This window comes from Cheilinus undulatus, linkage group 22, assembly GCF_018320785.1.
Source record: "Cheilinus undulatus linkage group 22, ASM1832078v1, whole genome shotgun sequence".
Classification (NCBI taxonomy): Eukaryota; Metazoa; Chordata; class Actinopteri; order Labriformes; family Labridae; genus Cheilinus; species Cheilinus undulatus.
This window is the reverse complement of record NC_054886.1, coordinates 3,256,622-3,269,659: the sequence shown is the minus strand read 5'-3', so window position 1 is coordinate 3,269,659 and position 13,038 is coordinate 3,256,622. Positions and strand designations below refer to the sequence as shown.

Here is a 13,038-nt window from a genome sequence, read left to right as displayed (position 1 = left end):
GGATGGATGGATGATGGATGGATGGATGCATGGATGGATGGATGGATGATGGATGGATGGATGCATGCATGCATGCATGGATGGATGGATTGATGGATGGACTAGTCTTGATTTTCATGTCGTGCACTTTGAATTTCTTTTCTCTGCTGTGGTCCTTCCTCTGAAGATCTGTTGATATCTGTGTTGCTTTTTCTTAGATCACTAATCTCCATGGCAGCAGAGTGCTGGACATCCTGTTCATTGATGTGGGGGTCCAGGCCTCTGTAGAGGTGTTTGAGCTGAGAGAGATACCACAATCATTTCTCCGTGACCTCATGGCGATCCCACCCCAGGTCAGTTTTAGTGTTCTCTAACACAAGTGTGAAACAGTGAGGGGCATTTCTATTCTAGTGAGGGAGGTGGTCTGAGAAAGTCCCGTCCTGTCACCTCTGTCTAGGCCGTGAAGTGCTGTCTAGCAGACCTGGCTGTCAGTGTTGGATCCTGGACTCCAGACGCCGTCCAGTGGCTTCGGGAGAAAGTGCTCAACACTACAGACTGTAGCATGAGGGTATGTGACAACATCTAGCAGCTGTTTGTTTCTCTTTTCCCTCACCACAGTAACCATTTCCTTTTTCTGTCTCTGCTTCTCTTCTCCTTCACACTCATTCATTTCTCCTCAAGGTTGCGAAGGTTGATGAAACCAAGCACTGCATCTACATCCACCTTTTCACCGACAAGAACTTCCATGATGAGGCCCGCAGCCTCAGCCGTCAGCTGGTTCAGTCCGAACTGTTCAAACAGAAACCAGATGTGTTCCTGACAAGCCACAGGTCCTCTGACCCCTGACCCCTCCCACACTGTTGGACCAACAATCTTTTCACTGTTTTGTAAATGTTGGACACTAAACATTTGTTCATTTAATCATCAGCCCAGCAAAGGTATCCACTCCCAGTTTATCCTCCAAGGCTTCAGCTACCAGTGACCCAGCTAGTGGGAGTCCTGTGTCCTCTTCTGTGGCAGCAAAGCCTCACCTGAGGAGGGCTCTATCCGGGCCCAGAGGGGGCGGGGGAGGTAGCACAACCACATCAAGCCCAGCAGAGGCTCCACTAATCCCATCATCCCCTCCCCAGCTTCCACCATTACTAGAGCTACCTCTGGCAGGTAATTCCTGTTTTCCACTGATAGTAAACAAATGCTTTTCCTTAACCATCCAACCCACGGCTCAATTTCCCTCCTCAGGACACAACATGGACGTCTACGTATCTGTGGCCTGCCATCCCGGCCATTTTGTGCTGCAGCCCTGGAGAGATATGTACAAACTAGTGGTGCTGATGGGAGAGATGATCCTCTACTACAACAAGACTGAAGAGAAACCACTCAGCATCGAGAAACACCAGATATATGCCGCTAAGGTGGAGAACAAGTAGGTCACAAGTAGGCTGAGATATATGCTGCTAAGGTGGAGAACAAGTAGGTCACAAGTAGGCTGAGATATATGCTGCTAAGGTGGAGAACAAGTAGGTCACAAGTAGGCTGAGATATACGCCACTAAAGTGGAGAACAAGTAGGTCACAAGTAGGCTGAGATATACGCCACTAAAGTGGAGAACAAGTAGGTCACAAGTAGGCTGAGATATATGCCACTAAGGTGGAGAACAAGTAGGTCACAAGTAGGCTGAGATATATGCCGCTAAGATGGAGAACAAGTAGGTCACAAGTAGGCTGAGATATATGCCGCTAAGGTGGAGAACAAGTAGGTCACAAGTAGGCTGAGATATACGCTGCTAAAGTGGAGAACAAGTAGGTCACAAGTAGGCTGAGATATACGCCACTAAAGTGGAGAACAAGTAGGTCACAAGTAGGCTGAGATATATGCCACTAAGGTGGAGAACAAGTAGGTCACAAGTAGGCTGAGATATACGCCACTAAAGTGGAGAACAAGTAGGTCACAAGTAGGCTGAGATATATGCCACTAAGGTGGAGAACAAGTAGGTCACAAGTAGGCTGAGATATATGCCGCTAAGGTGGAGAACAAGTAGGTCACAAGTAGGCTGAGATATATGCCACTAAGGTGGAGAACAAGTAGGTCACAAGTAGGCTGAGATATACGCCACTAAAGTGGAGAACAAGTAGGTCACAGGTAGGCTGAGATATACGCCACTAAAGTGGAGAACAAGTAGGTCACAGGTAGGCTGAGATATACGCCACTAAAGTGGAGAACAAGTAGGTCACAGGTAGGCTGAGATATACGCTGCTAAAGTGGAGAACAAGTAGGTCACAAGTAGGCTGAGATATACGCTGCTAAAGTGGAGAACAAGTAGGTCACAAGTAGGCTGAGATATATGCCGCTAAGGTGGAGAACAAGTAGGTCACAAGTAGGCTGAGATATACGCTGCTAAAGTGGAGAACAAGTAGGTCACAAGTAGGCTGAGATATATGCCGCTAAGGTGGAGAACAAGTAGGTCACAAGTAGGCTGAGATATATGCCGCTAAGGTGGAGAACAAGTAGGTCACAAGTAGGCTGAGATATATGCCGCTAAGGTGGAGAACAAGTAGGTCACAAGTACGCTGAGATATACGCTGCTAAAGTGGAGAACAAGTAGGTCACAAGTAGGCTGAGATATACGCCACCAAAGTGGAGAACAAGTAGGTCACAAGTAGGCTGAGATATACGCCACTAAAGTGAAGAACAAGTAGGTCACAAGTAGGCTGAGATATACGCCACTAAAGTGGAGAACAAGTAGGTCACAAGTAGGCTGAGATATACGCCACTAAAGTGGAGAACAAGTAGGTCACAAGTAGGCTGAGATATACGCCACTAAAGTGGAGAACAAGTAGGTCACAAGTAGGCTGAGATATATGCCACTAAGGTGGAGAACAAGTAGGTCACAAGTAGGCTGAGATATACGCCACTAAAGTGGAGAACAAGTAGGTCACAAGTAGGCTGAGATATATGCCGCTAAGGTGGAGAACAAGTAGGTCACAAGTAGGCTGAGATATATGCCACTAAGGTGGAGAACAAGTAGGTCACAAGTAGGCTGAGATATACGCCGCTAAGGTGGAGAACAAGTAGGTCACAAGTAGGCTGAGATATACGCCGCTAAAGTGGAGAACAAGTAGGTCACAAGTAGGCTGAGATATACGCCACTAAAGTGGAGAACAAGTAGGTCACAAGTAGGCTGAGATATATGCCACTAAGGTGGAGAACAAGTAGGTCACAAGTAGGCTGAGATATATGCCGCTAAGGTGGAGAACAAGTAGGTCACAAGTAGGCTGAGATATATGCCACTAAGGTGGAGAACAAGTAGGTCACAAGTAGGCTGAGATATACGCTGCTAAAGTGGAGAACAAGTAGGTCACAAGTAGGCTGAGATATACGCCACTAAAGTGGAGAACAAGTAGGTCACAAGTAGGCTGAGATATACGCCGCTAAAGTGGAGAACAAGTAGGTCACAAGTAGGCTGAGATATATGCCGCTAAGGTGGAGAACAAGTAGGTCACAAGTAGGCTGAGATATATGCCGCTAAGGTGGAGAACAAGTAGGTCACAAGTAGGCTGAGATATATGCCGCTAAGGTGGAGAACAAGTAGGTCACAAGTAGGCTGAGATATATGCCGCTAAGGTGGAGAACAAGTAGGTCACAAGTAGGCTGAGATATATGCAGGTGGAGAACAAGTAGGTCACAAGTAGGCTGAGATATATGCCACTAAAGTGGAGAACAAGTAGGTCACAAGTAGGCTGAGATATACGCTGCTAAAGTGGAGAACAAGTAGGTCACAAGTAGGCTGAGATATACGCCACTAAAGTGGAGAACAAGTAGGTCACAAGTAGGCTGAGATATATGCCACTAAAGTGGAGAACAATCTAGAGCCTGGATGAGTGAGACAAGTAGGAACTTTATACGCTGCCAAAGTGGAGATATACGCTCTAAGTAGGGCACAAAGCTGAGTCACAGGCAGTGGAGAAAGAACTGAGATTAGGCTGAGATATACGCTGCTAAAGTGGAGAACAAGTAGGTCACAAGTAGGCTGAGATATATAACCAAAGGAGAACAAGTAGGTCACAAGGTACAAGCTAGGCTGAGACAACGCTAAAGTGGAGAACAAGTCACAAACCTGAGATATAATAAAGTGGATTTTAACAAGTAGGTCACAAGTAGGCTGAACAGCTAATAGTGAACACGAGGCAGTTTCACTCAAAGCAAGATAATTCAGTCATCTCAGAGCCTGGATGGTGAGACAGGAACTTTATTTATGCCATGAAAATTCTCTAGAGCAGGGCATTAAACTCAGTCACAGCAGGGGCCAGAATCTGGATTCAGGTCTAACCTGAGGGCCTAACAGGGTCACCTTTATAACCAGAAACTGTCAACCTTGTTTCACCAGTAACAAACTATGAACGAAAAAAACCTAGCACTGATAATAAATGATTTTAACATTTAAAAAGTTGAACAGATAAGTTCAAAGGCTCACAAACTGAGAAAAGTCAATTTATCAGTTCAAAAAGGTCAAAACATGAAAGTGAAATTGAAAAATCATGTTTAGAAAGGCAAATATTTTAGAAAGAATGTCAGAACCATGAGTTAGAAGGTCAAAATATTAAATAAAATTTGTAATCAGGAAATTAAAAGTCAAATTTTGAAGTGTGGGTCTAAAACACAGGTGTCAAGCTTGAGGCCCGGGGGCTAAATCCGGCCCTCAGGATGATCTGATATTTCTGTTCTAACTGTCCCATCAGTCTGAGGTCTGCAGATTTCCTCAAGTATAAAAATGTGAACTTATCCTGATGATTTAAGATATCCCTGTTAAATCATAAAATCTGAAAAAAAGTAAATTCCTTTGTGTTTTCATTTCATAATTTCAATTTTGCATTCTTCAGTTGTGAATTCAATCTATTATTTTAACCTTTTGTCTCATGTTTTGAACTTTTCAGCATATAACTTTGATTTTATCTAATAATTTTGGCTTTTTCCATTTATAATTTTGACTTTTTATCTCATATTTTGACTTTGTCTATTTATTATTTTCACTTTTAATCTCGTATTTTGAGCTTTTTGATTTATAATTTCAACCTTTATCTAATATTTTGAGCTTTTTAATTTAGAATTTCAACCTTTATCTCATGCACTGCCTGGCCAAAAAAAAAAGTCGCCACCTGGATTTAACTGAGCAAATAGGTATGAGCCTCCTATTGGATAATTACTGCATGGGCGATTATCTTTCAGCTGGCAACAAGTTATTTAACCCCAGCTGATGCAATGAGTAACTTCTCATTTCTTAAACAATGGATTTTTTCTTCCCTAATGGCACGGGCATATTCCAGGATGACAATGCCAGGATTCATCAGGCTCAGACTGTGAAAGACTGGTTCAGGGAGCATGAGACATCATTTTCACACATGGACTGGCCACCACAGAGTCCAGACCTTAACCCCACTGAGAATCTTTGGGATGTGCTGGAGAAGGCTTTGCGCAGTGGTCAGACTCTCCCATCATCAGTATTAAAATTAATGCAACACTGGATGGAGATAAATCTTGTGACATTGCAGAAGCTTATTGAAACAATGCCACAGCGAATGCGTGCTGTAATCAAAGCTAAAGGCGGTCCAACGAAATATTAGAGTGTGGGACCTTTTTTTTGGTGGCAACATTTTTTTTTAGCCAGGCAGTGTATATTGACCTTTTCAGTACACCATTTTACATATTAAGTCATATTTTTGCCTTCAAAACATGATTGTGACTTTCTTTTTGTATGTTTGCCCTTTTAAAGCATTACATCTAAGTTTGTGTTTTGACCTTTTGAACTAAAAAGTTTGACTTCTTATCTCAGATTTTGAGCCATTTAACTGGTCATTTTGACTTTTTTAAGTCTTAAATCGTTTATCATCAGTGCTGGTTTTTCCCCATAATGTATAACAGTTTGGTTTCATGTGGATCGTGTTTGGCCCTCAGGTTAGTCCAGTGTTAATCAACCAAAGAGCCAAATTGTTAAAATAATACCTTCAAAAGAGCCACAATCAAAGTGGTAAAAAGTGGCAAAAAAGGGTTAAAGTGGCATTAAAAATAAGTTAAACTGGTGAAATGGTCAAAAAGTGGCAAAAATTGATTGAAAATTAAGTTACAGGTGGCAAAATGGTCAAAAAACAGTAAAATATAGAAAAAAAATAGAAACTAAAATGGACAAAAGTGGCAAAAATGGGAAAAAAACTGGCATTCAATGGTCAAAGGCAGCTTGAATGTGCAAGAAGGGGCAAAGAATGGCAAAAGGGGGGTGAACATTGAAAATAGCATAAAGCAAGAAAACAAGGGGAAAACTGGTGAAAAATTGCAAAAATTGATAGAAAAACAAGTTAAAGGCGGCAAAACTGTTAAAAATGTGGCAAAAAATGAGTGGAGAGGGTAAAATGGAAGAAAGTGGCAAATTGGACAAACACTGGCATAGAAGTGGCAAAAAAATCGTGAAAATTGGGTATAAACTAATTAAAATTGATATAAAATAAGTTACAGGTGGCAAAAATGGTTTAAAAAAGTAAAACTGTGGCAAAAAATGGGTTAAGAGAGACTAAAATGGACAAAAGTGGCAAATTGGTCAAACACTGGCAAAGAAATTGCAAAATAAAGGCAAAAATTGGGTGGAAAAGTAGCTAAATTGATTAAAATATAGTTACAGGTGGCAAGAATGGTCAAAAAAATCTGTATAGATGTGGCAAAAATGAGTGAAAAGAGACTAAAATGGACAAAAATGGCTTAAATGGGGAAAAAAGCGGGATTCAGTGGATAAAGGCAGTTTAAATGGCTGAGAAGAGGCACATGGCAGGAAGTGGGAAAAAAATGCAAATAGTAGGACAAAAAAGAGAAAAACTGGTGAACAGGGGCAAAAGAAGTGGCAGACTTGGGCTTTAAAAGCTGTGAAATAGATTTAAAGTGGAAAAAAAGGGGGGAATTGCAAATAAGTGCAATGAACATATACAAATAAAAAATAAAGGTTGATGATTTAAACCAACTGTACGAGAGTGGGGAACAAACTGATCAATGTTTCTTGTAATGTATAATTTCTGAGGGTAAAGTCGACCTTTTTAAAGGTCTTCTGGGGGAATAATATTTCAAATGAAGACAGAAAGGGCCACATGTGGCTCCAGAGCCAGGCGTTATCAATGGGTTAGACCAGAATCCAGAATCTGGCCCCCTCTGTGACTGAGTTTGACCCCCCTGTATTAGACTAACATCTGCCAACGGTCTAGGTGTTCATACCTGTGCTGTTATAGTCACGGATGTCTAAAGGGAAATATTCTAACATCATTTTGGTGAGAGCGTACTGTACGGTAGGAGCTACATAGTTAAGGTGAACTGTTTATCCTTAAACTCTGACTGGTCAGTTTAAATGGGGCAGACAGAGATCCACATTTACAGCTGCAGGCTGTTATTCTGAAGCAGAAACATCTCCACACCCTTTAGAAAGTTGTTAATATGCAGTCACTGAAGGCCTGTCTGAATCTGTTTGGTTATGGGCAGCACTTAAAAATGAACAAACAGCGCCCCCTGCTGCTGGCTAGGAGTGTCACATAATGCTCAGAATTCTCTCTGACTAAAGATGTTTGGATAAAAATGCCAGCACTCCCCTCTACGTAGTTTGAAGTGATGATTATGTTTTATGGATTTATGTGTTCTCTGGGCGTCTGCCTCTCCATGTGTTCATGAATTCAGAATAAAACTCCAGTTATCAGGAGTGATTTTATCAGTGCCTCTCCATGTGTTCATGAATTCAGAAGAAAACTCCAGTTATCAGGAGTGATTTTATCAGTGCACTCACTGGTTTCCAGTCACTGGTTTCCACAGGACTGTACCACATGGACGCAGCTGTGCTTTTATTTGTTAAACTGTATGAAAACAGACATTATTCTAAGATCTTCCAACTTCTCTCTAGCTGGCATCGTGTTTTGGTGAAAGGAGTGCTGACCAACGGCCTGGTGTCTGTGTACGAGCTGGACTATGGCAAACATGAGCTGGTGGACTGCAGCCAGCTCAGACCTCTGATCAAAGAGTTCACACAGCTGCCGTTCCAGGGAATCACGGCCCAGCTGGCTGGTGAGTCCTGCACACGTCGATCATAACATCCAGATCAGCCTCACAGATTTCACATAGAAAATCCAAATATATGATGCAGTTTCTGACCTCTTCTGACCAGCTTCTACTGTTTTTCTGATCAACAGTCACCTTTGGTCACTGTGACGTGAGAAAACAAGGTGTTTAGAGGCAGCCATGCTTGTGTTTTAACCGCTCTTACCAGGGGTTTAATGAGGACTTTCGTGTTAATAGATCTTTAAGTCTGTAAGAATCGCATCAACTTTGAACCCTGTCTTTGGTAGGGGTGAAGCAGAGGCAGTGGTCAGAAGAAGCGTCCATCGTCTTCAGGAACCACGTGGAGAAGAAGCCTCTGGTCGCCCAGCTGGAGGCCCTGCAGGAGGCTCCCTACCCCTGGGACAGGAGGGCCACGGTCTTCCTTGTGGACACGTCCCAGGAGGAGAGGGACATCTGGGTGCACGACATCATGGCTGAATTTGCTGATGAGCTGACCCACGAGCTGTAGACGGCGTACTTTCATCTGCAGGTCTGATCTGTGGAGCAGCAGCCGTTAGCTTGAGGAGTCAGAGAAGAGTAGAGCTCAGACGTCTGAGAGGACTGACAGGAACGTGAACTACAGCAGTAGCTAGAGAGAGTAGGACATGGAGTGGTTTGTGGTACTAGTAGGAGTTTTAGGCACTAGCTTCTCTTTTTGGGCTTATAAAGAATTTGTGAAGGCTGAAGTTTGACAATGGGACCTTTGAAAGGTGTTGACTCACAAATATTCTCAGAGCAGAGCTGAAAACACCTGAAAACCTGCAGCCTGAGCACCGTTCGACTGTTTGAATCAATCAAAAATACATCATGAAGAATGAAACTGGCTTGTGATTGTGATTTGAGAGTTGTAAAGTTTACAGAGTTAACCCTGTCACTGCTGTACGGTTGTGAAGTTTGGTTAACCGTTTGAGCAATCTTAGCTTTTGAACTGTGAAGTCTTTTAAAAAGTCATTCCACGTTTCTAACTTTAGGAATAACATCCCAGATTGTGAGTGCCGAGGGTTTACTGGAGGAGATCCACATGTCAGTTCTGACTGCAGTAACTCAAGGCTGCAGCTGCTAGCGCTACGATGCTAGCTCTGTTAGAGCAGGGCTTCTCAATGTTTCTGGACCCCCAGAATAAAGGTTCTAGAGACCGGGGACCCCCACTGAACCTGAAGGTGGTTGAACTCAGCCGTGAACGTTCTAGAACAGTCGTGGAGACGAGGCTGAAATAAAACGGATTAAAACGCCAAAAACTGATGGAAAAGGTCAAGAGAACCTGGACGCAACCGAGGACCTCCACCGGAAGTCGGAAAGTCACCGCCATATCTCGTCTTCTAATACCAGAAGTCACTTGAACTGAACTTCTTCTTCATTGTTTTCTCCGTGTGTTTCCGCCATGTTAATAGAGGCAAGTTCACCAAGTAAGGAAATATGAGTAGATGAAAAATTTGTGAGTTTTCAGGCTAACAAGCACAGCGATAACATTACATTTATTTTAATGAATCTACTTATGATCCAAATTCACGTAGCACTGAGTGCAGAAATAATATGTGAAGGGAGATTGGCTGGCCAGACGTCTACATCGTCTGGCAACATGGCGGCAGCCAACCTCATGTCTCATATTATGTCTGTGCTAATTGATGCGTGAATTTGGATCATAAATCGATTCATTAAAACAAAATAAATTAGGGCTGTCAAAATTGATGCGTTAATGCAGATTAATCCATCATCATGATTAATCTGAGTAAAAATTTTAATCCAATTAACCCATCTCCAGTGCAGAATGACTCAAAATCCCTGAAACGTCTCTGGGAACGCATTTCGGGCAGTTTGTCCAAGTAGGCTTACCGTCGAGCATGCCCCCACGCATGTGCCAATTGGCCGTTGATCTGGTAGTGACCAACCAGCTCGATATGGAAGACGCCAAACAGCACGTTGGCCCTCTCGATGGGAAATCTGAGTACAAAAAAAACAAGACAGAACAGTGGACCGACATAAAGTATCATGCACATTCTGTAGGAAGGAGTTTTCACCGACGCACTTCCAGCTTAAAATACCACATTAACGCGAAGCATACGTTCGTCTGGGATTCTGCTAGCACTTTGGCTAACGCGTTGCCAAGGACTTTTTATGCACTTTTTGATGTGCTTTTTTTCTCATGTTGCCAAATTTAAAAGGGACACTATGAATAAAAGTGAATATTTTCATCAAATTGATCTGTATTGTTTTGAAATTTGACATTACCAGCTGCTCACTGGGTGCCAAACATGTCTGGCCCGGCTACATTTCTTGATTTAAAAATTTGGCCTAGTTGAATTTGTAATTGAATAGCCCTGGCATATATATTCCCCTCTTTCTTGAGTCTGTCTGCTGATGCAAAATGAAACGCGATTAATATGATTAAAAATGAGTGATATTTAATCATGATTAATCGAAATTCATCCACAGCAACCCTGTGATTAATCTGATTAAAATTTGTAATCGTTTGGCACCACTAAAATAAATGTAACATTATTGCTGTGTCTGTTAACCCGAAAACTTGCCAATTTTTTGTCTACTTTTATTTCCTTATGTGACGAACTAGCCTCTATCAAAATGGTGGCCACACAGGGAGAAACAACAAAGAAGTTCAGTTCAAGAGACTTCTGGTAGTAGAGGACGAGATATGGCGGTGATTTTCTGACTTCTGGTGTGAAGTGGAGGTCCTCGGATGCATCCAGGTCGCTCTCGAAAAGGTGGTGAAATGGGATTTTGAAAGTAGTAGAAATGGGTTAGAAGTGGCAAAAATTAGATAAAAGTGGCAAAACAATACGCAAACTTGGAAATCTGGATGAAAGAGGCAAAAACGGGCATAAAAGTGGTAAAAGGGGATTAAAAAGTGCCTAAAATGGGATTAAACTGGCAACAATGGGTTAACTGAGGCATGAAAATAGGCAGAAATTGGCATAAATAGGTCAAACTGAGAAATAGTGAAATGTGGTTAAAATGGGCACAGATAGATGTAAAGGTGGTCTAAGATGCTTTATATAAAACTGGTGGGAAAAGTTCAGAAAGCATTTAAATTTGGCAGAATTGGTTTAAAGTGATAAACGTGTAATTTGAAAGAAAATCTTAATTTGTTTTTAAGGCATCTGGCGACCCCGAAGGGGGTCCGACCCCAGCGTTGAGAACCGATGTGGTCGAGGATTTTCACTGTCTTAGTGGATAAACTCTAACCTTACAAAGCAGATGGATTCGCCCGTTTCCGTGTTTCTGCTCCCATTTTAACCTTTTGGGCCCGGTTAGAAAGTGGCAGGACCAATCAGCGATGAGGGGCAGTACTTTCAGGCACGGCGGAGTCGTGACATAAGCAAGCAGCAGCAAGAGGCCGGTGGAGTTGTAGTGGAAGAGATTAGCGTGGATGCTGCTAAAGCGCCAGTTTTATCAGAACTTGACATCATTTCTTGGTTAAAAGAAGAACAAAGAACAGCAGTGAGTTGTTTTCTTTTCAAAAATGACAAGAGTCGTGTACTGACATGTCTACAGTCGCCATGGTTACCGTTATTCAGTTCTCTATGGATTTACTCCTCGGTCGCGGCTACGTCACGTTTTGTTGCTCTGATTGGCCCGTAGAGATGTGACAGACAGAACGTTCATCCAATCACCTTCTGAGTTTTTTCAAAGGCTCTGCCCTTTGCCAAACACTGTCTATGAGAGGTTTACCAGATCCATCTGGCGTGTCCGGTTAGATAAATCTACTGGACTGCACTTACATAAACAGGGTTCGTTTCAGTGGTAAATGAATGCAAATACTCTCTTAATCTTAGATTTTTAAATAGTTTGTGCTCTGGTGTCAAATATCAGCTTGATTTTGGAATTTATTCTAGGATGTGTCAAAAAATAAAACTCTGAAAGTTTGGGATGTGCAGAAAGTTCTCCACTGTTAAACCTAGAGAAGCTGAAGCTCTGTTATTGTTAAAGACATTCTGATGACTTTGTAATGAACTATTTAACACTTGTGTTGGAGTAGCTAGTCTATAATGACTTTTTTTGGAATAAAGTCTGTGGAACAGTTTGATTGTAAACAGTTCTGTTACTAATTTAATAAATTATATCAAACATATTTTCTTGTCTATTTTAAATAAAAGGAACGTTCAGAAAACACAGAAGTTTTACGTCTTTATTAAAGAAAACATTCCACTCTTATTTACAGCACACATGGGCGTAGCACAGGGGGCCCGCAGGAGGGAGGGGCCTGTACGGAAGCCCATTTGGGTCAAATAAAAAAGACAAAAATGTGAAAATACAGCAATTCTTGAAAAAAATTCTAAGTCAAAATTATGAAATAAAAGGGCAGAATAATAAGATGAAGAAAGTCATGATTATGAGATAAAAAGTCAGAATTATGAGATAAAAAGTCAGATTTTTTTTTAAGTGGCAGAAATGGGCTTCCACGTGCCTACAATGAAAAGTGTGTTTTTATTTTATCTTTCTTAGTGATTAGTGTCATTATTGTATCAAAAGTGACTACATGAATAAGTCAACAGAAAGAAATTTGTATCAAATAGAGTCAAATACAACTCTGGGATTCTGGGGGGCCCTCTCCTAAAAATGTCCAAATAGTGTGATCCAGCACTACAAAAAAAATGAAAGTATATTTAATTAAGCCAAAAAATGGTTAAAAAAAGTTCATAAATTGGTAAATGATGGTTAAAAATACATCAGAATGCATATATATTAGTAAAAATGATTGAACATTTGTTGCTTGGCTAGCCGGCTAAGGGGAGCCCTGTGTAATCTTCTTTCTAGGGGCCCTAAATCCCTAGCTACGCCCCTGACAGCACATATATTACACACATCCTTTCCACTTTAACAGTCCAGCTGAGACAGAGATAGGCACGTATGTTATAGAGGTCTAGAGCTAAGCTAATGTGGTCAGAGAGAGTCAGGTACACCATTTATGGTACACAGCTGTCCTGG

The 13,038-nt window shown here is 41.8% G+C and overlaps 1 protein-coding gene across 3 annotated transcripts in view; it reads left to right on the top strand.

Moving 5' to 3' along the window:
* tdrd7b (tudor domain containing 7 b) overlaps positions 1–9,446 on the top strand; it is a 37,001-nt gene extending 27,555 nt beyond the window's left edge. For all 3 annotated transcript variants that reach the window (XM_041779168.1, XM_041779167.1, XM_041779169.1), the window contains 7 exons: positions 198–332; positions 437–547; positions 661–809; positions 908–1,140; positions 1,219–1,402; positions 7,901–8,061; positions 8,343–9,446. In XM_041779168.1, coding sequence (XP_041635102.1) covers positions 198–332; positions 437–547; positions 661–809; positions 908–1,140; positions 1,219–1,402; positions 7,901–8,061; positions 8,343–8,563 — 1,194 coding nt within the window. In that variant the 3' untranslated portion in view covers positions 8,564–9,446. The remainder of the gene's footprint in view (positions 1–197; positions 333–436; positions 548–660; positions 810–907; positions 1,141–1,218; positions 1,403–7,900; positions 8,062–8,342) is intronic.
* Positions 9,447–13,038: the final 3,592 nt, after the last annotated feature.